The 20018-nt window shown below is 49.8% G+C and overlaps 1 protein-coding gene across 1 annotated transcript in view; it reads left to right on the forward strand.

Moving 5' to 3' along the window:
• The first annotated feature begins 553 nt into the window (after window positions 1-553).
• Window positions 554-20018, forward strand: part of SPPL3 (signal peptide peptidase like 3) — an 83127-nt gene continuing 63662 nt past the window's right edge. The window contains 1 exon segment of the mRNA XM_049767836.1: window positions 554-605. Coding sequence (XP_049623793.1) covers window positions 583-605 — 23 coding nt within the window. The 5' untranslated portion in view covers window positions 554-582.

The following is a 20018-nucleotide window of genomic DNA, read 5'->3' on the forward strand; positions in this document are numbered from 1 at the left end:
CGGCGCGGCGTCGCGTGCGTCGCGTGCGTCGCGTGCGTCGCGGGGCGCGCCGGGGTCACGTGAGCGTGTTTGGGGCACGTGACCGCGCGCCGCGGCTGCTCCGCCTGCGCGCGTCGTCCCGGCGGCCGAGAGCGGAGGGCCGCGCCGCGCCTCGCTTTTGCCTCGCTTTTGCCTCGCTTTTGCCTCGCTTTTGCCTCGCCGAGCCGAGCCGCCCGCCATGACGCCCGGGGGCCGCCGCCCGTGAGCGCCCGCCCGGCCGGCCTCGCCCTCGCCCTCGCCGTCGCCTCGCCGTCGCCTCGCGCCGCCGCCATGTTGGGCTCGGAGCCGCCGCGGAGCCGCCGCCGCCGCGCGGGCTGACGAGGAGGCGGGGAAGGCGGAGGCGGAGGCGGGGAGCGAGCGAGCGAGCGAGCGAGGGAGCGCGGACGAGGCGAGCGCGCGACCCCCCGAGGACGGACGGACGGGCGGGCGGGCGGGCGCGCACCGGAGCCCGGCGGGGAGGAGCCGAGCCAGCCCAGCGGAGCCAGCCGAGTCGAGTCGCGTCGAGTCGAGCCCAGCAGCGCCGCCCGGCCCGGCCGCGCAGCCATGGCCGAGCAGACCTACTCGTGGTGAGCCGGGCCGGGAAGGAGGGAGGCGGCGGACGGGCCGGGCCGGGCCGGGCCGGGCCCGGGATGAGCCGCCGCTGCAGAGGCCGGCGCCGGGCCGCAGCGGGAGCCGGGCCCGGGGGGCGATCGCCTCGCGGAGGCGCGCGCGTCCTCGCAGGGCGGGTCGGCTTGACCCCTCTGCGGGACGGGACGCACGGGCGGACAGCGCGGCGGCCTCGGACGCGGCGTTGACGGCCCCTCCGGGCCCCTGAGCGGCTGGTCCACCGGCGGGGCCGGCGCGCGACCGACTGACGCGCCTCCCGCGGGACGAGCGGCCGCTGGACGCCGCTTGGCCGACGCTGCCGGGGCGGGGCGGGGCGGGGAGACAGCGGGCTGTGCAGTCCGGCGCTGCGGGTGGACGGACTGCCCGTCCCTGCCTGCCTGGGCCGAGCGGAGAGCGCGCGGCCTAACGCAGGCGTCGGGCCCACGCGAGCACCGCAGGACACGACACGACGGCTCCCCTCGTATCCGAGGCTGGGCGTTTGTGTGTGGGGCGGGTGCGGGTGTTGCCCGTCGGAAGCCGTCCACTCACCGGAGCCCCTTCTCAGTGCAAAGTGCTCGCGGCCTCAGGTGACAGACAGCCCAGGACCGGGTCTGGTCTTTCTTCCGGCACTTAGGTTCTCGCCGCTCTGAGGCGTGGACGGTGGTAACCCCTTGTGTCTCCACATAGGCCAAGGCGGTTGGTGATGGAAGAGAGTCAGAGGGGAGCCTCAGTGGTGTCTGTGCACTGGTCAAGAAGAGGAGGACGCAGAGTGAAAGCAAATCGCGCTCGAGAAGGATTGCGAGTCTTGGCGAGCGGTGCTTGGGGCTGACGGTGTCTCTCTGGGGTGTGTAAACCGAGCTGGTTTAGGAAGACCACAGGGGCTGGTGCTCTCGGGGGACCCTAAGGACGGACGAGTACAGGCTCGAGGATGCCCTCGGGGCCTTTGGTATCTCCAGTGCCTGGGCGATAAGGATAGCTAGAACATTGGCCGCAGCCAAAGGATGTGGGAGAGAGATGAGATGCCAGTTACTGCCCGGGGTGGCCACACGCACTCCCTCCCTCTGTTGGTGTCAGAGAACCCGCTTTCCAAGGTGCATTCTGCAAAATTATTCCCTTCACCCTCAAGCTCTCTTATTTACTTCACAAGCTCTTTGAAATCAAAATGCTTATTACTTCCTCACCTTTATCCTGTTTTGATTTTTTTTTTTTTGGTTTTTGGGCCTCGCCCAGCAGCGCTCGCTCAGGGGTTCTTCCCGGCTCTGCACTCAGACATCACTCTTGGCAGGCTCGGGAACCTTATGGGATGCCTGGAATCAAACCCGGGCCTGTCCCAGGTCAGCTGCATGCAAGGCAAACACCCCACGGCCCCTTTATCCTGGGTCTGTCCCAGGTCAGCTGCATGCAAGGCAACCGCCCTACGGCCCCTTGATCCTGTGTTGATCTGGGGAAAGCGCTTAGACCACCTGAAGGGACTGTGCAGGGAAACTGAGATGGCTTCTTAGTTCTTCTATTCCTGAACGCCAGTAGGAAAGCTAGCTGAGTAGCATCAAAGGTACCACTTGTTTCATCATCAAATTCTGGAAGTGGATCTTTCGTTTTTGTTTGTTTTGTTTTGTTTTGTTTTGTTTTGGGCCACACCCGTTGAAGCTCCGGGGTTACTCCTGGCTGTCTGCTCAGAAATAGCTCCTGGGGGGCTGGAGAGATAGCATGGAGGTAAGGCGTTTGCCTTTCATGCAAGAGGTCATCGGTTCGAATCCCAGCGTCCCATATGGTCCCCCGTGCCTGCCAGGAGCAATTTCTGAGCATGGAGCCAGGAGTAACCCCTGAGCACTGCCGGGTGTGACCCAAAAACCACAAAAAAAAAAAAAAAAAAAAAAAAAAAAAAAAAAAAAAAAAAAAGAAATAGCTCCTGGCAGGCACGGGGGACCCTATGGGACACCGGGATTCGAACCAACCACCTTAGGTCCTGGATCGGCTGCTTGCAAGGCAAACGCCGTTGAGCCATCTCTTCGGGCCCAGGATGTGGATCTTTCATGATTTTATAGGATACCAGCCCAGGAGGCCTACTGATCATGTCCAAGATGCTTCACCTGTGACATTTTCTTGGACATGAGAGTTCTCATTATTTTTTTTTTTTTTTTTTTTTTTTTTGGTTTTTTGGGCCACACCCGGTGACGCTCAGGGGTTACTCCTGGCTATGCGCTCAGAAGTCGCTCCTGGCTTGGGGAGACCATATGAGACGCCGGGGGATCAAACCGCGGTCCGTCTCCTAGGCTAGCGCAGGTAAGGCAGGCACCTTACCTCCAGCGCCACCGCCCGGCCCCGAGTTCTCATTATTTTATTCAACGCAGTAAGATACAAAAATGGAAAGGGATTCCATAAGTCTATGTAAGTGGAGTTTGGTGTGCTCTGTTACTTTTAATACCGTGTCACCATTTCTTTGGAGTTGAATAAAAAATAGATTTGTACTTTATTTGTATGTGGCCTTTAGGAAAATCAATCTTATGGAGATAAATGTGGCTGTATAGATTTCTCGGAGGGTGGGGTCAGTGAGAAAACAGAAACCGTCTAAAAATAGTTTCTTTTAGGCTTTTCATGCCAGGCATGAAGCTCTAAAACAAGATTGGCCGTGCTTGGCCATTGCTAGAGTTTAGTGACAAACCCGTGCGGTTCGTTATTTTTACTGTGTATTCTTTTGTGTTTGAACTTTTTCATAATAAAGCACTAAAACAAGACCCCAGCAAATTTTACACAAACATTTTCGCTGTTCTTTGGTTTCTGGTTTTTGTTTGCTTACCATCTCCCTCCCCAGACACACAAACCCCACTCTGTCCCCCAGGTGCAAGTGCCCTTAATTTTGAAAGTTTCCGGGTCTGTCTGCGTCGCTCCTTGCCCTGTGTGAATACTGAGTCTTCACAAGATTGTAGACGGATTTGAATGTTAGTTTTTTTATGAATCACGCTGCCTCGCAAGTTTTCTTGCCCGTGATTCTCCCTTAGTAAATAGTGAATAACTATCTTGTGTAGATTTGTGGGGTGGTTCATATTTTAGCGGAAGGACATTAAGGGGAAGCTCAGATAGAGGAATGTTTGCAATTAGTGTATATATGAGAAGAGTATATGTGTGTGTGTGTGTGTGTGTGTGTGTGTGTGTGTGTGTGTGTGTGTATGCACGCATAAAACATTTCTATGTGAGGGCTAGAGCAGTGGCGCAGAGCAGTAAGGCGTCTGCCTTGCCAGTGCTAGCCTAGGACGGACCTGGGTTTCATCCTCAGGCATTCCATATGGTCCCCCAAGCCAGGAGCGATTTCTGAGCACATAGCGAGAAGTGGCCCCTGAGCGTCACCAGCTGTCCCAACAAACAAACAAACAAAATAACATTTCTAGGTGAGCCAGTGTTCAGAGTGAGGAATGACCTTTTAATAAAGTTTCAGTGAGAACTATTGACAGAAATTAAAACTATGGGTAGTCCTCAGCATGTTTTAACCACGAGATTCCACCTACACACATACACACACACACACACACACACACACACACACACACACTTTTTAACCTATAGACACCAAGGAAGTTAAAGGTTACTTGTGAAAACAAGTTGAAGGTACAGACGAGGCTTTTACTAATTTGCGGAAAACACCTTGCTTAATGTAACCTTACGAGCAAAGTTTTGCCATAAAGGCTATAAGAAGTGAGTCTTTTATTGTTTGTTTGGGGCCACGCCCAAAGCAGCGCTCAGCTCAGGGGTGATTCCTGGCTCTGTGCTCAGAAATCACTCCTGGCAGGCTTGGGAGACCCTGTGGGATGCCAGGGATCCAACCCTGGTTGGCTGGGCACAGGCAGACTGACTCCCTGCTGTGCTATTGCTCCTTTCCGGCCCACGATTTTGTTTTTCAAAGGGGTCACCCTGCAAAGGGGCGGAAATGACTGGGCAGGGTCATGCCTAGCAGTGCTGCCCCTCAGGGCAGGCGTGAGCCTGGCTCAGTGCTCTGCACAGGGCCCATCCATGTGGTACGAGCAGTGAATTCAGGGCGTCAGGCTTATTATGGCTCTTAATAATTCTTGTGCGTGAGGGACCGTAGGGTGGCCGTGCGGCGCATGAAATCAGCACACGAAGCAGGCCCAGTCCATCCACCCTTTGGCTGGTCTCTCCGACCCAAAGTTGTTTCCTGGTGGGAGTCGAGGGGAGATAGACCTGAACTCGAACCTTTAATGGGGCCACGTGGGGCGGGAAGCAGTTACTTCCATGTGAGTTTCTTTTAAATGAGTCAACCAAAGTAGTACCAGTTACTGTGTTTTTTCCACTCGCGTAAGAGTGTTAGCAACATTGCTAAGTCAGGAAGCAGCCCCGGAGCATTAACTTGCCTGAGGTAAATGGCGAAAGGGCTCAGAGTTGACGGTTTTGATCAGCTTGCTGTTTATTTATTAATTTTGGTTTGGGGCCACACCTGGTGGTGCTCAGGGACGACTCCTGCTTCTGTGCTTAGGAATTGCTCCTGGCAGGTTTGGGGAGGACCATAGGGGATGCTGGGGATCAAACCTGGCATACAAAGGCAAGCGCCCTATCAACGCTTCTATATCTGTCCAGCCCCCATCTTAATTTTTTTCTTCTTGTTTTTGGGTCACATCCAGCAGTGCTCGGGTTCCTCCTGGCTCTGCTCTATGCTCAGAAATCGCTCCTGGCAGGCTCGGGGGGGGGGGGGCACATGGAATGCAGGGATTTGAATCACCGTCCTTCTGCATGCAAGGCAAATGCCCTACCTCCGTGCTATCTTTCCAGCCCCATTAGTTTTTAAATTACTTAATATGAGTGTTTTCACATTTGTGCATGAAATTTTAGCATAAAAAATTACCTAACCAAAAAAAAAAAGAAAAAAAAAGAAATTACCTAACTCTGAAAGTAGTGACTGTGGGTAAGAGAGAGAGAGAGAGAGAGAGAGAGAGAGAGAGAGAGAGAGAGAGAGAGAGAGAGAGAGAGAGAGAGAGAGAGAGAGATTGATGGAGGCCAGAGCGATAGCACAGTGGGTAGAGTGTCTTGCACACAGCCAACCAGGGTTTGATTCCTGGTATCCCATTTGGTTCCCTGAGCCTACCAGGAGTGATTCTTGAGTTCCGCTGGGTGTGGCCCAAAGACCAAAAAAAAAAAAGGGTATTTGAGGATGAAGTGATAGCAAAGCCAATGGGTGTCTTGCACATGGTCATTCTGGGTTTGATCCCCAGCACCAATATGGTCCCCTGAGCACTGCCGATTGTGGACCAAACCCCCAGCCAAAAAGAGTACTGGGTTCCACATACTAAAAGTATTCACTGACACTAATAATATACATAATGAGAAAATACTATGGCTCAGAAATGCTTTGAAATGAATTTTAAGTCCCTCCCTCCCCTCATAGATTTCTTACTGGCTCCCGTTTAGAGAATTCAAGGATGGAGTTTAACGTCCTATGTCTGCCTGCAGGCTTCTCCTCAATGCCTTCATCCTGCCCTTCCCCTCTGGGAGTCACCCCAGTTTTCTTCTGGTCTAAGACTTTATGTTTTGACAACAAAACCCTGACATTGAATCTCACTGCCAGTCACTATTTTAAGAGCCAAGTCTTTCTTTTTTTCCCTTTCTGTTGCTGTTTTTGGTTTTGGGCCACACCTGGCGCCATATTTGGGGCTTGGGATTGAATCCCCCAGTCTTGGGTGCCAGGCAGGTGCCTTATCTGCTGTGCTGTCTCCTTGGCCCAAGCCAAGCCTTTTTGCCCGAGTCCTTATTTGCCTTCAACCCGGTTCCCTCCCTTCTTTGTCAGCGAGCCTCTTTTTGAAATGACCAGCCAGCAGACCGAGGTGCCACAAGCCAGTTCTCCGCGTCAGACTTCTGGGTGTTTGTGGTCTCGGAATCAAGACTAAAGACTGTCCTCAGTTCTTCGAAGCCTGGTCTTGCGGGTCCTTCTGAGGCTGGAGAGAGACGATTACTAAGCCTGAGTTACACGAGGGCTGATTCTTAGTTGTCCATGTTATACCATAGATTAGTAGGTGGTTGGAAGATATTTATTGAACAAATGAAGAAATGAACAAAGGGCTCCTCTGTACCTTAAAAATCAAAAGATTGCTATTGATTGAGGCGCTAAGTTGGCTTGATAGTGGACCTTTTTTTTTTTTTTTTTTTTTTTTTTTGGTCTGATGTTTGCAGAAAATGCTGAACTGAGGATGAAAAAGACAGCAGGTCTATAGCGTTAACAGAAGTCACTTCTTCCAGAGTGTTGTGTACCATCGGGTCTGTTGTGATCTTATCTGACTGTATTTTGTGTCCTTTTCTCTTTTTTTTTGAAAGAGAAACTCACTGACACCGTGTCTGTCACGATAGTATTTGCTTATTCACAGGGCTCCTGGGCCTCCACCCAGCTGGGCCAGCTTCAGCAGCAAACTTGAGACAAAGTTAGCCGACCAGAGGAGAGAGGTAATGAATGTCAGGTGGAGCCTTGGGAAACTCCAACTTGAGAAAGCAGGGAAGAGGGCTCCACCCCCAGAGGTAGGACAATTAGCGCAGTGCAGTGTTGGGGTAAAGAAAGGTCCAGGAGTTCAAAGAGAATGAAAAATCCCAGACCTTTGAGTCTGCAAAGGAAGTCGCTGTTGAAAGGACACTAATAAAGATGAGAGTTGTGAGGATGAAAGCCAAATTAGGGATGGGTAAGGGAAAAATAAAGCGCCTTTGGGGGCCGGCCATTTGTCTGGAGAGGCGCTGTGAGTAAAGGAGAGAGGGCTGAGTGGAGGCATTATAAGGGGCTTTTGTTTTTTTTTGGTCTTTGCTCTCCTGCCAGTAAGGGAGTGGATTTTAGTCTAAGGCTGGGAGGAGATAGGATCTTGGAGTCTTTTTTACACTAGAAGTTCAGAAGATTTGTTTGTTTGTTTGTTGTTGAATCATAGGAGTTGGGAGAACTTAGAAAACAAATGCCTGGCATTACTTATAGTTCTTTGCAGGGAGTTGGCCATTTTGTATTAGTTCAGACTATGGCATTTATATGTCCTAGGGCTTTTTCACTTCTTTTTTTTTTTTTTTTTTTTTTTTTGGGCCACACCCGGCAGTGCTCAGGGGTTACTCCTGGCTGTCTGCTCGGAAATAGCTCGTGGCAAGCACGGGGGACCATATGGGACACCGGGATTCGAACCAACCACCTTAGGTCTTGGATCGGCTGCTTGCAAGCAAACACCGCTGTGCTATCTCTCCGGGCCCTTTTCACTTCTTTTTTTTTTTTTTTTTTTCACTTCTTTTTTAATTGACCTATGGAGTAACTTTCTACTTTTCAGAAGTTGTACTTCTACGTTCTTACATTTTCTTAAAGCTGTTGAAGCCAGGGCTGGAGCGAGAGCACAGCAGTAGGGCGTTTGCCTAGCACGCAGACAACCCGAGATGGACTCGGGGTTAATCTCCGACATCACATAGGGTCCTCCGAGCCTTTCAGGAGGAACCCCTGAGTGCTGTTGGGTGTGGCCCAAAAACCAACAAAAAATTTTAAGTCAATTTGGGTTACTGTTTGCCTTTTTACTTGCACTGACTTGTAAACCTGGTCGATTGCTTTTCCAGATCCTTGAATCTGTGTGTGTTTCAAGGTATGGCAGATGTGCTCTCCACTCCTTCTAGGCCTTTGCTTTCGTCCCAGAGAAGCTGTCTTCTGGTAACGGGAATCGTTTTTACCTGCTCCTCTCCTGTGGCAGTGCATATTGAATGTGTTCACGCAGCTGTCTCTACCCTGACCGTGAGCTCTCCCGGGATGGAATCAGAGTCACGAATTTCACGGAACAAGAAATTCTTACATATAGGAAGTGTTCAGATTTTCATTATATTTTACTTTATTTATTTGATTTTGGGGCCACATCTGGCGGTGCTCAGGGCTTATTCCTGGCTCTGCACTCAGGAATCACTCCTAGAGGTTTGGGAGGACCGTTTTGGGTGCCAGGGATTGAACCGGCTCAATTGCATGCAAGGCAAGCACCCTACCTGCTGTATGCTGTGTTCTCACCATGCCAGCCCTACTTGTCTTTGCTTTTCGGGGTCGTACTTGACAGAGCTCAGGGCTACTCCTAGCCTTGTGCTGATGGGGGCGGGTAGGAGGTCACTCCTGGTGGGACTTGAGAACCACACGGTGTGGGAAGATTGAACCTGGGACTCCAAGGTGTTCAGTCTGTTGAGCTATCTCTTCCTATCCTTATGCTTTTTGATTTAATTAATTGATGGGGGGGTTTGGGGCCACCTTGGTGATGCTCAGGGATGACTCCTGGTGATACTGGGGCGGGGGGGGGGGACGGGACACGGACCATTTGGGGTGTTGGGGATGGAACCTGGGGTGGCCACGTGCAATAAGGTAAGTGTCCTTCCTGCTGTACTATCACTGCGGCCCCGAAATAACACTTGAAACAAGACAACAGGTGTATAACAAGTGGCTGTTGGGAGATAAAGTGTAATAAGTTGGTAGCAGTTGTCTGTAGTTGTTTGTGAAAGGTAGGAGACACATGTGATACAGAAAGAGGGTTCAAGAGCCCCAAGTCCTTTGAAAATGTTTCCCTTCAGCCTTCCATGGCGGCCGGAGCCACTGTCTCTAGAGCCCGCCGGAGTGATTCCTGAGTGCGGATACAGTTTTAGGAGGGACATTCAGCAATAAAAGTAAAGGAAACTATTTGCAGGAAATTTCCTCTAAGATGAGAAGTTCTTTCTCTTGCTCCACTATTTCAAGAATAGGAGTTTCAGAAATAGTGGCACAAAAGAGAAAGAAAATATAAAAATAGAACTTGTTTGTCATCATCTTTATGTTTTTCGTTTCTAAAGAGCTTTTTCCCTTGTAACTCATTGCTTGAATAGTTATCCTTGAGAAAGGGCAGTTTCGAGAAGCGTTTGGCCCTGTTTGTGGATATTTAAGATTTCATAAATTCCTCCGTCGTAGGTCAGAACTAAACAGCTCTGTTAATTGGAATGGGGTAAACCAGAAGTCCCGAGGGTTAGGACTTTGGGTGCCGTGCCCTGGTGAAAGGGTTGGTGGTGTTTTCAGAGAGACGGTGGGTGCTCTGAAGGCCACGGAGAGAGGTGCCAGCCGACTCGGAGAAAGGAGGCTCCCCAGAAGGACAAGTGCTCGAGGTCTGCCTGGGTGGCGATCTGAGCCAAGGTGGAGCTTAGAGATGCAGGCAAACGTGGTGAGCTTCAAGCAGGGGGACCAGATGTGAAACAGTCAGTCACTGCTCACGGGAGGACCCAGCTAGCATCATCGGGTAGCAGAGGTGCAGGGAGCCCCAGCTTTGCAAACCCCGCTCTGGGCTTCAAACTTAAACTTAGGGGCCGGAGTCGTAGCACAGCGGTAGGGCCTTTGCCTTGCATGCGGCTGACCCGGGATGGATCCGGGTTCAATCCCCGGCATCCCATATGGTCCCCCAGCCTGCCATCTAAGCGCAGAGCCAGGAGTAGCCCCTGAGCTCTGCCGGGGGTGGCCCAAAAAGAAACAGGCAAACTTAGCAGGAGCTAAGAAGGAGGACCTGGGTGGAGGATCCTTCGGGAGGATCAGATGTCCATTTGGGTGACCGCACACTGCTGGCCTCTCCGTCGGCTTTGACTCGAGAGCATCTGGTTTGGGAATCACAACAGGAATCTTGGGTCCTGTTTTGTTTTATTTTGGTTTGGGGGCCACACCTGCGGTACTGTTGACTCCTGGTGGGCTTTGAGAGTAAGGGGGGTGTGCGCCAGGGATTGGACCCAGGCTGACTACATGCCCAGCAAATGCCTTAGCCGCTGTTCTGTTGCTCTGGCCTCTTGGAACATTTGACTCTCCGTAAGTCTGTCAACTAATTCATTGGTTTTAGTGGTGCGGGGGAACTAACCCAGAGACTTCATGCAAAGCAGGTGTTCCATTGAATGGACTTTTTTTTTTTTTTTTGTGGTTTTTGGGTCACACCCGGCAGTGCTCAGGGGTTACTCCTGGCTCCATGCTCAGAAATTGCTCCTGGCAGGCACAGGGGACCATATGGGACGCTGGGATTCGAACCGATGACCTCTTGCATGAAAGGCAAACGCTTTACCTCCATGCTATCTCTCCAGCCCCGAATGGACTTTCTTGTCTCAAGTGCTTTTGACTTTGAAAAGAGCGTGTCTGGAGCAGGAGCAAGAGCGGGTAGGGTGCATGCCGGGCACACACTCGACCTGGGTTCAATCCCCAGCATCTCACATGGCCCCCTGAAGCCTAGCAGGAGTGATTCCTGAGTGCAGAGCCATGAGTAACCTCTGAGTATGACTGGGTATGACCCCAAAAAGAACATAGATGAGTTTTTTATTTGCCATTTTTGTTCCTAAGTGGCCTTTCTTTGTGGTTTATACCCGGTGACAGCTACTCCTGGCTTGGGGGACCATATGGGATGCCGGGGGATCGAGCCGCCGTCCATCCTGGGCTAGCACAGGCAAGGCAGAGATGCCTTACCGCTTGCGCCACCGCTCGCTCCAGCCCCTCTTTGTGTTTCCTTAATACACTGCACTTAATCAGTTATTTTCTTGTCCGTTTCCTTGTAAAATGTTGATGAAACGGGTACTGTTTTTTCCGTCTTTATCCTCAATAACTTGATGTGCAGTATGTTAAAATGAGGGTTAACCTGTGGGTTTTGTTTTGTTTTGTTTTTTTTTTTTGCTTTTTGGGCCACACCCAGCGGTGCTCAGGGGTTACTCCTGGCTGTCTGCTCAGAAATAGCTCCTGGCAGGCACGGGGGACCATGTGGGACACCGGGATTCGAACCAACTCCCTTTGGTCCTGGATCTGCTGCTTGCAAGGCAAACGCCGCTGTGCTCTCTCTCCGGGCCCTCTGTGTTTGATTTTTAAATTAACCTCCTTAATAAAGTCCTCTGGACAAGTATGTATGATTTTGTAAATCGCCGTGAGCCTCCAGCTGAAATGGAAAGGGCCGGGTATCAAATAGCATGTTTGGTATACTCGGTGATTTGGTACTGAGTAAATGGACCTATTCAAGGTGTCATGCTGGACCTCCCTTGTTAATCACTTCATTTTGTTTGTTTGGGGCTATGTGGGCTTGTGCTTAGGGCTTAGCTCCTGGCAGTGCTCAGGGGACCATGCGGCTCAGGTACATGCCTTTGCACACATCTTGGCCCCTGTACTATATCTCTCTGTCCGCCCCCCCCCCCTTTTACTTAATTTTTGCAGCTTCTCAAAATACCGTTGGAAAATTAGTTACTGTATTCGCTGTTGCTATAATAGTCAAATCCAGCTAGACAGAACATCACCTGGGGAGCTGCTGAAATGAGCCGATGTGGGTGCTCGGCTGTGAAGAATTGTCTTCCTCAGATCTCTTCAGCGGTGTTCATATTGGGGTCTGAGCTTGAGTGGCCCGAGAGGTGGCTTGGGGAGGGGCGGGGCTGAGGGGCTGTGATTCTTGGCAAGCCTAGGAGGCGCAGAGAGGGTTCCGGGTTGGAATGGCCACTGCCACTTGCATACAGGTCTTTGGGTGGACTCCCAAGAAGCCACAAGACTGGTAGGTCTTTGACCGTCAGCGGAAGGAGCTGCAAGAGCACCGGCCGAGGAGCAGACTGGAGTTTTCCACCCGTGGCTGGCAGCTAGCTACTAGTATTTCCAGCCTCCTTGAAACAAAGCGCTTCCTAGGAAGGCTTTGCTCACCCAGTGGCCTTTCTGTAGCCCTCTGGCTTTTGAGATGTGATTCACATACCCTACTATTGATTCATTTTAAGTGTGCAGTCCTGTGAGGTGGAGGTGGTGATGGCTCGTTTCTCTGGGTCAGACGTGGCGATGCCGGGGCTTCCTCCTGGCACTGTGCTCCGGGATCTCGGCTCAGGAGACCAGATTTGCTCAGGATCGATCTCAGGTTGGCCACATGGAAGGCAGTTCCTTAGCCACTGGCCTGTCTCTGGTACCAGGCCTTCGGTTTGGAGTGTAGTAACAAACTTGGAACCGTTTCCCCAACGTGGAAAAAGCAATGATGGCCAAAGAAGCTACCCACCAGCAGTCGCTCCCTGGTTTGCTTCTTGGCCCGACAGCCATTGTTGTACTTTCAGTTTCTATGCATTTGCCCTTTTCACATAAATGGAATGCTAGACTTTGTGTGTGTGTGTGTGTGTGTGTGTGTGTGTGTTCATTCACTTAGCACAGTCTCTTCGAGGTTCATCTTGTGGGTGCATGTGTTAGACAGAGCTTCATCCCTTTTCTTTCGCTAATACTATATTCTAATCTATTCTGTTTTTTTTTTGGGGGGGGGGGGGAGAGCCACATCCAGAGGTGCTCAGGGTATACTCCTAGCTCTGTGCTCAGAAATTGCTCCTGGCAGGCTTGGGGGGGACCATGTGGGATGCCAGGGATTGAGCCTGGGTTGGCCGTGTGCAAGGCAAAAGCTCTACCGCTGTGCTACTGCTCCGGCCCTGCATACTGTTCTCTTCTATGTGCGTATCACATAATTTTACTTGCCCAGAGTCTGTTGTTGAACATTTCCATTGATTCCACTTTTTGGCTGCTATGAATGATTGTCCCTGCTTTGAACGTTGTCCCGATTTTTGTGCAGATGTGGGTTTTCGATCTCTTGGGTATCTGTCCACTTGGGCATGGAATTGCAGGGTCAGGAGGTTTCTCATTGTTGGCATTGTGAGGAGCTGCCACCTGGTTTTCCTCAATAGCAGTTCCATTTTACATTTCTGCCGGCACAGAAGGAGAGTTCTTATTCTCCACGTCATCATCAACAGTGATCATTGCCCACCTTTTCTTTTATGAAGGCCAGCCCAGTCAGTAGGTGTAAAGTTGGTGCATCTGGATGTGTGTGAGTGAGCATGTGAGTGCGATATATAGGCTTATATAGGAAGAAAGAGTGTGGGGCCAGAGCGTGGTGCAAGCTGTAAGGTGTCTGACTTGCCGGCGCTAGCCTAGGATGGACTGTGGTTTGATCCCCCAGCGCCCCATATGGTCCCCTAAGCCAGGAGCTATTTCTGAGCACATAGCCAGGAGTAACCCCTGAGTGTCACAGGGTGTGGCCCCCTCCCCCCAAAAAAGAAGAAAGAATGCTTTACTTTGTTAGAAGTTTTTGAACCTGTCTAAAAATCTAGCGTTAAGAAAATTTATGGGGGCCAGAAAGCACAGCAGTAGCGGTTTGCCTTGCACGCGACTGACCCAGGATGGACCTGGTTTTGATCTTAGGCATCCCATGGGGCCCCCTGAGCCTGCCAGGAGCGATTTCTGAGTCCAGAGCTAGCAGTAACCACAAAGCACTACTGGGTGTGCCCAAAATTCCCCTCCTCCTCAAAGAGGACAATATATGACCTTTTTGGCTTACACATTTTTCATCAGGCTACTCCTTGTTTCCTTTCCTTTTCCTTTCCTTTCCTTTTCCTTTCCTTTCCTTTCCTTTCCTTTCCTTTCCTTTCCTTTCCTTTCCTTTCCTTTCCTTTCCTTTCCTTTCCTTTCCTTTCCTGTCCTTTCCTTTCCTTTCCTTTCCTTTCCTTTCCTTTCCTTTCCTTTCCTTTCCTTTCCTTTCCTTTCCTTTCCTTTCCTTTCCTTTCCTTTCCTTTCCTTTCCTTTCCTTTCCTTTCCTTTCCTTTCCTTTCGGAACTCCTTATTTCTTTTGTATTGTGGAATAATTTAGGGGAGAAATCCACCTCAGGTCATTTTTCTTTCATCAGTGAATGATGTGACTGACCAAACGACAGGGGGTTTTTCTTTTTTTAAATCTGGGCATAGGAAACACACCAGCAGGGACAGTTTGGAGGGTCGGTCAGCCTGTCTCTTCATGGCAGGAAGGTAAGCACTGGAGGGAGGAACTAGTTGTATATCCAGTAAGACCCTCTACGGGGCAGCGCTAAACCTTAAGAATAGATGTGAGTCGATTTAAACTTTCCTCATATCCTCACCGCCACATTGAAAAGTAAAATAGGTGAGATTCCATTTAATACTTATTTGTTTAACCTGGTATATACAAGTATTTGGGACACTTGATTCAAAAATACAAAAATCGCTAGCAAAATATTTTTCTCTCCTTTTTTTTAGTCCAAAATCTTCTGGATTCAGACTAGCTGCATTTCTGGTTCTCTGTAATTTATCTAAGTCATATCAGCTCATCTTATGCTGATTTATTTGTGTTTCTTTTCTTTTTTGGGGGGGGGGGGTTTCGGGCCACACCCGTTTGATGCTCAGGGGTTACTCCTGCCTAAGCGCTCAGAAATCGCCCCTGGCTTGGGGGGACCATATGGGACGCCGGGGATCGAACCGCGGTCCTTCCTTGGCTAGCCCTTGCAAGACAGACACCTTACCTCTAGCGCCACCTCGCCGGCTCCTATTTGTGTTTCTTTAGGAAAAAACACAATCAGTTCCAGTGTCTGTATTGCCTCTTTTTCTTAAGAGGGTCTGAAGAGGCAAACTCCATAAATTCTGAGATGTTTAGTTTTGGTTTTATGATGAGAATGCCCCGGGGATTGAACAAACTGGACTTATAACTGTCTGTCTGGTGTCTTTCTTCTTTTTCTTTGGAAAAGTTAGCAGAAGGAAGTATCCCGAAGGATATTGGGTCCTCTGGTTCCTAATGGTTGAAATCTGTTGGAACCGGTAGCGTGCATAGTCTTTGGCAGTCGTCCCAGGTGGGCGTCCTTCAAGTCGTCTTTCATAATTGTTCTGGAGTGTTCTGCACCCTTCCTACACGCAGGGACTGACCTGTGTCCTACAGACCAACCCATGGCCCTGCTGTTCTTTGTAACCTAGGCGCCAGAGTAGAGGAAACCCCCTCTGAGGACCTGTGCCAATGCTCCGAGCAGTGCTCCCAGCTCGCTGTCCTCAAGGCCAGGATCTGCTCTGCTGGGTCTGTTCTGGGCCACTCGGATACATTGAGTGCGTTGTTCAGAGAATCCAGTTGTAGATCCAATTTCGGTCATTCACAAATGGCCGTTGGGGTGGCAGTGCAGTAACTTAAAGCATCACCCATCACCTTCTGGGGATGGATGGCATCATCTGAGCCCGGGGCACGTGCCAGCAAAGGTCTTGAGGCAGCTGGCAGAGAAAGAGCATTGGGAGCGGCCCTTGGGTTTGGGTGTTGAATGATGTAGACTTGGTCCCCCCCGGTTCTTGGATTACCAGGAGGGAAGGAGTGAATTTGGGCCTATTGCTTTACTCCTGGTAAATATTTTCAATTATTAAATAGTGAATATCTAATAGTAAATATTTTCCAATTTTCCTGTGTTGGGATTTTGATTGCATTATTATTTAGAAAAATTGTTTGACACCTTTTCATTAGCATCTTCTTGTAGTAGTAGTTGGTGGTGGTTTTTTTGGTGGGGGGTTGATTTTTGGGCCACACCCGGTGGTGGCGCTCAGGGGTTACTCTTGGTTCTGAGCTCAGAAATCGAACCTGGGTTGGCAGCGTGCAAGGCAAATGCACTACAGCTGTTCTATCGCTGCCACCCTGTTGGTTTTTGAGGCCACACCTGGTTGTAAGTAGGATTTAGTCTTCCCTGGTTCTGTGGTCCCAGGGATTGTACTGGGATTGGCTGTGTTCAAGGCTATCTCTTCCACCCCAGTATCTTGATTTTTGAATCGTGCTCAGAGTCCTTAGCCTTCTTAAGAGAAGGAAGGCTTTTTGGGGGGAGAGAGAGGGGTAGAGAGGTGGGAATCTTCTGAGCAGTTCTCTGGGTTCCTAGCCAGTTCAGTGAGATTCTGTTTTGCTGGATATTTCAGTGCTCTAGCCAACAGATTGGGGCCACCAGAGTGTTTGAGGAGCAGCCCCCGTGTCTTGAGGTGCCAAGGGTTGAACTCAGCCTCCTGTTCACCCAAAGCATCCATTTGCCCAGCCTTGGCCCCAGGCTCCTCTCCCCTCCACCTGACAAATTCTGTCTTTATCTGTGAGTATATTAAAATATTAACACAATGGGGCTGGCGAGGTGGCGTTAGAGGTAAGGTTTCTGCCTTGCAAGTGCTAGCCAAGGAAGGACCGTGGTTTGACCCCCCTGCGTCCCATATAGTCCCCCCAAGCCAGGGGCAATTTCTGAGGGCTTATCCAGGAGTAACCCCTGAGCATCAAACGGGTGTGGCCCGAAAAACCAAATATATATATAAACACAAGAACCCTCTTCCCTGTTGAGAGCTGAAGGGGCAGTGTGCTGGAACCATGACTTCTCTTACTTGGACCAGTGGGGACAGATAGATGCCAGTCAAGTCTCCACTCGTTTTGTGATGAAACACGCGTTAGGCATAGCCTCTGAGTTATGTGAAGTTATTTGGAATGCTGTTTATCCTACTCCGTGTGGCTCCGCCCTTCACTGCAGAAATATTTGTCTGCTTATTGGCTATTGTTTTAGATCCTGGTGGGTTTCATAGATAAGCCTAATATATATACCCTGTTGCCTAGAAACGAGTGAAACAATGATTCTAAGAGAATTGGATAAAGAATTGTGGAACTGTAATAGGATTTTTTTGTTTTGTTTTTTGGGTCACACCTGGCATTGCTCAGGGGTTACTCCTGGCTGCATGCAAGGCAAACGCCTTACCGCTGTACTATCTCTCTGGCCCCCTGTAATAGGTTTTTTGGTGGTTTTTGTTTGTTTTTGTGCCACAACTTTGGAAAGTGCAAATAAACACAAAAGAAAATGAACCCTAATCCTGCCCACAAAACCTTTCATTAACTTTGTTACATATCTTCCAGGCCTTTAATATAAATTAAATATGCATATACATGAAATGGCTGTTTTTCATTTTGTTTTGTTTTTAATTACTCAAGCTTGTTGTTGAAAATGGGAAATCCTGAGTAATAAAAAGTTATAATTACCTAAAATTTATCATAGAAATTTCATGTTAACATTTCATATTACTCTGTTGGGAAATGCATATAAGGACTCTAGATTATTTTTTTGTACAAAATAAAAATATGTTCATGCTATGATTTATTTTTATGTGATATTTAATACTTGCTGAAAAATTGATGTAAGTTAGGAAGCACACACTTAGGAATCTCAGAGCAAACACTCAAAACCAACTAAAGAATCCCAGGATTGGGGCCGGAGCAGTGGCACAAGCAGTAAGGTCTCTGCCTAGGACGGACTGCAGTTTGATCCCCTGGCGTCCCATATGGTCCCCCAGGCCAGGAGCGATTTTTTTTTTAATTTTTGGGTCACGCTGGGCAGAGCTCATGGGTTCCTCCTGGCTCTATGCCCAGAAATCACCCCTGGCAGGCTCAGGGGAACCTATGGGATGCCGGGATTCGAACCACCGTCATTCTGCATGCAAGGCAAATGCCCTACTGGCCCTACTGCTGTGCTATACCTTCATCCCTGCCAGGAGCGATTTTTGAGTGCTTAGCCAGGAGTAACCCCTGAGTATCACCAGGTGTGGCCCAAAACCAAAAACCAAAAACCAAAAAAAAAAAAAAAGAATCCCAGGATTACCAATGACATGACCCTTTACTTTTGCGCTTGTTCCCTCTTCCTCCATTACTGTCATAAAGTTGTGTGTATCTTCCTGGATATTATTTTTCTTGTTTTTTTTTTTGGGGTGAGGTGGGGTTGTTGTTGTTTTTGGGGGGGTCACATCCGGCAGTGCTCAGGGGTTACTCCTGGCTCTATGCTCAGAAATCACTCCTGGAAGGCTCAGGGGACCATATGGATGCCGGGATTCGAACCACCGGCCTTCTGCATGAAAGGCAAATGCTTTACCTCCATGCAATCTCTCTGGCCCTGTTGTTGTTGTTGTTGTTGTTGTTGTTGTTGTTTTCAGGCCACACTCGGTGGAACTCAGGGGTTACTCCTGGCTCTGTACTCAGAAATCGCTCCTGACAGGCTTGGTGTTCAGAGGACATATTGGATGCCAGGGATCGAACACAAGTCCGTCCTGGGTTGGCCACATGCGAGGCAAATGCACTACGGCTGTGCTATAGCCCTTGTATGTATTTTTTTCAGGCAGGGCCACACACAGCGGAGCTGGGATGGTGACGCTGAGAGTGGCCAGACTGGCCCCAGCCCGCGGTAAACTTGCCACTTGAATGCTGCTTGAACTTGGGGGTGCTGAACACCGGAGACTGCATGACCACGCTCAGGGTGGGCATCGGTATTGCTGGGTCATCTAGTAATTCCCTGTTTGATTTTCTGAGGACCAGTCATGTTTAGAACGGGGCATAATTGCACTTGTCCTGTGATGCTATGTATTGGTTTATTCATTCTGTGGCTCTCAACTCCATTAACTTACTTTCTGTTTTTCCTCCTGTATTCCACAGAGATTTGAGTCAGTCTGCGGCAGTGTTTGAATATGGTTAGATTTTTCTTCCCCTGGGGCTCTTTATTTTATTTATTTTTAAGTAGTTTATTTCTTTTTGGTTTTTGGGCCACACCTGGCAGTGCTCAGGGCTTTTCCCTAGCTCTGCGCTCAGAAATTACTCCTAACAGACTCGGGACCACGTGGGATAACAGGGATCTAACCCAGGTCGACCATGTGCCAAGCAGTGGCCCTACCCACTGCACTGTCGCTCTTGCCCCAACTCAGGGCTCTTTAAACAAATAAAGAACTATGTTTCATGGTTTTTCATCTCTTGCATTGCTTTAATGGCTTTCATTTTATTTAAGATTCTCACTTCCTTATTCATAAACAAGATTGCTCTGTTAACGTGATTATTAGTTGTTCAAAAATGTATCACTTTTAAGACCAAGTCTTCTCCACCGCATTTGGAGCTCAGAATGCCAGGTTCCTCCCCACCCCGACTTCTTAGCGATTAATCCACTTGCCTCTGCCTCTCTCAGACTGGTTTCCGTGCTCTTGTGGGAGTATGAAAGAGCCTGGCTGGGGACTTTTTCATATCTTGGTTAGTGGCTTCAAGATTTATTTACTCATGGTTTTGCCCTCAATATTTGTGTTTAATGTTTTTTTCCCTCCCTCCCTCCCTCCCTCCCTCCCTCCCTCCCTCCCTCCCTCCCTCCCTCCCTCCCTCCCTCCTTCCTTCCTTCCTTCCTTCCTTCCTTCCTTCCTTCCTTCTTCCTTCCTTCCTTGTTTTTGGGCCACACCCGGTAACGCTCAGAAGTCGCTCCTGGCTTGGTGGACCATATGTGACGCTGTGAGATCGAACCTCGGTCTGTCCTAGGCTAGTACGCGCACCGCAGACACCCTCTGCCCTGCGCCATTGCTCCAGCCCCTGAGTTCTTTCTTTCTTTCTTTCTTTCTTTCTTTCTTTCTTTCTTTCTTTCTTTCTTTCTTTCTTTCTTTCTTTCTTTGTTTTTGGGCCACACCTAGTTGATGCTCAGGGTTACTCCTGGCTCTGTGATCAGAAATTGCTCCTGACTCAGGGAACTATATGGGACATCGGGGATTGAACCCAGGTCCATCCTGGGTCAGCTGTGTGCAAGGCAGATGCCCTACCACTGCTATTGCTCAGTCCTGCATTAAGAGCTCCTTGTGCCTGTGGAGT

The sequence above is a fragment of the Suncus etruscus genome, chromosome 2 (assembly GCF_024139225.1).
Source record: "Suncus etruscus isolate mSunEtr1 chromosome 2, mSunEtr1.pri.cur, whole genome shotgun sequence".
Taxonomy (NCBI): domain Eukaryota; kingdom Metazoa; phylum Chordata; class Mammalia; order Eulipotyphla; family Soricidae; genus Suncus; species Suncus etruscus.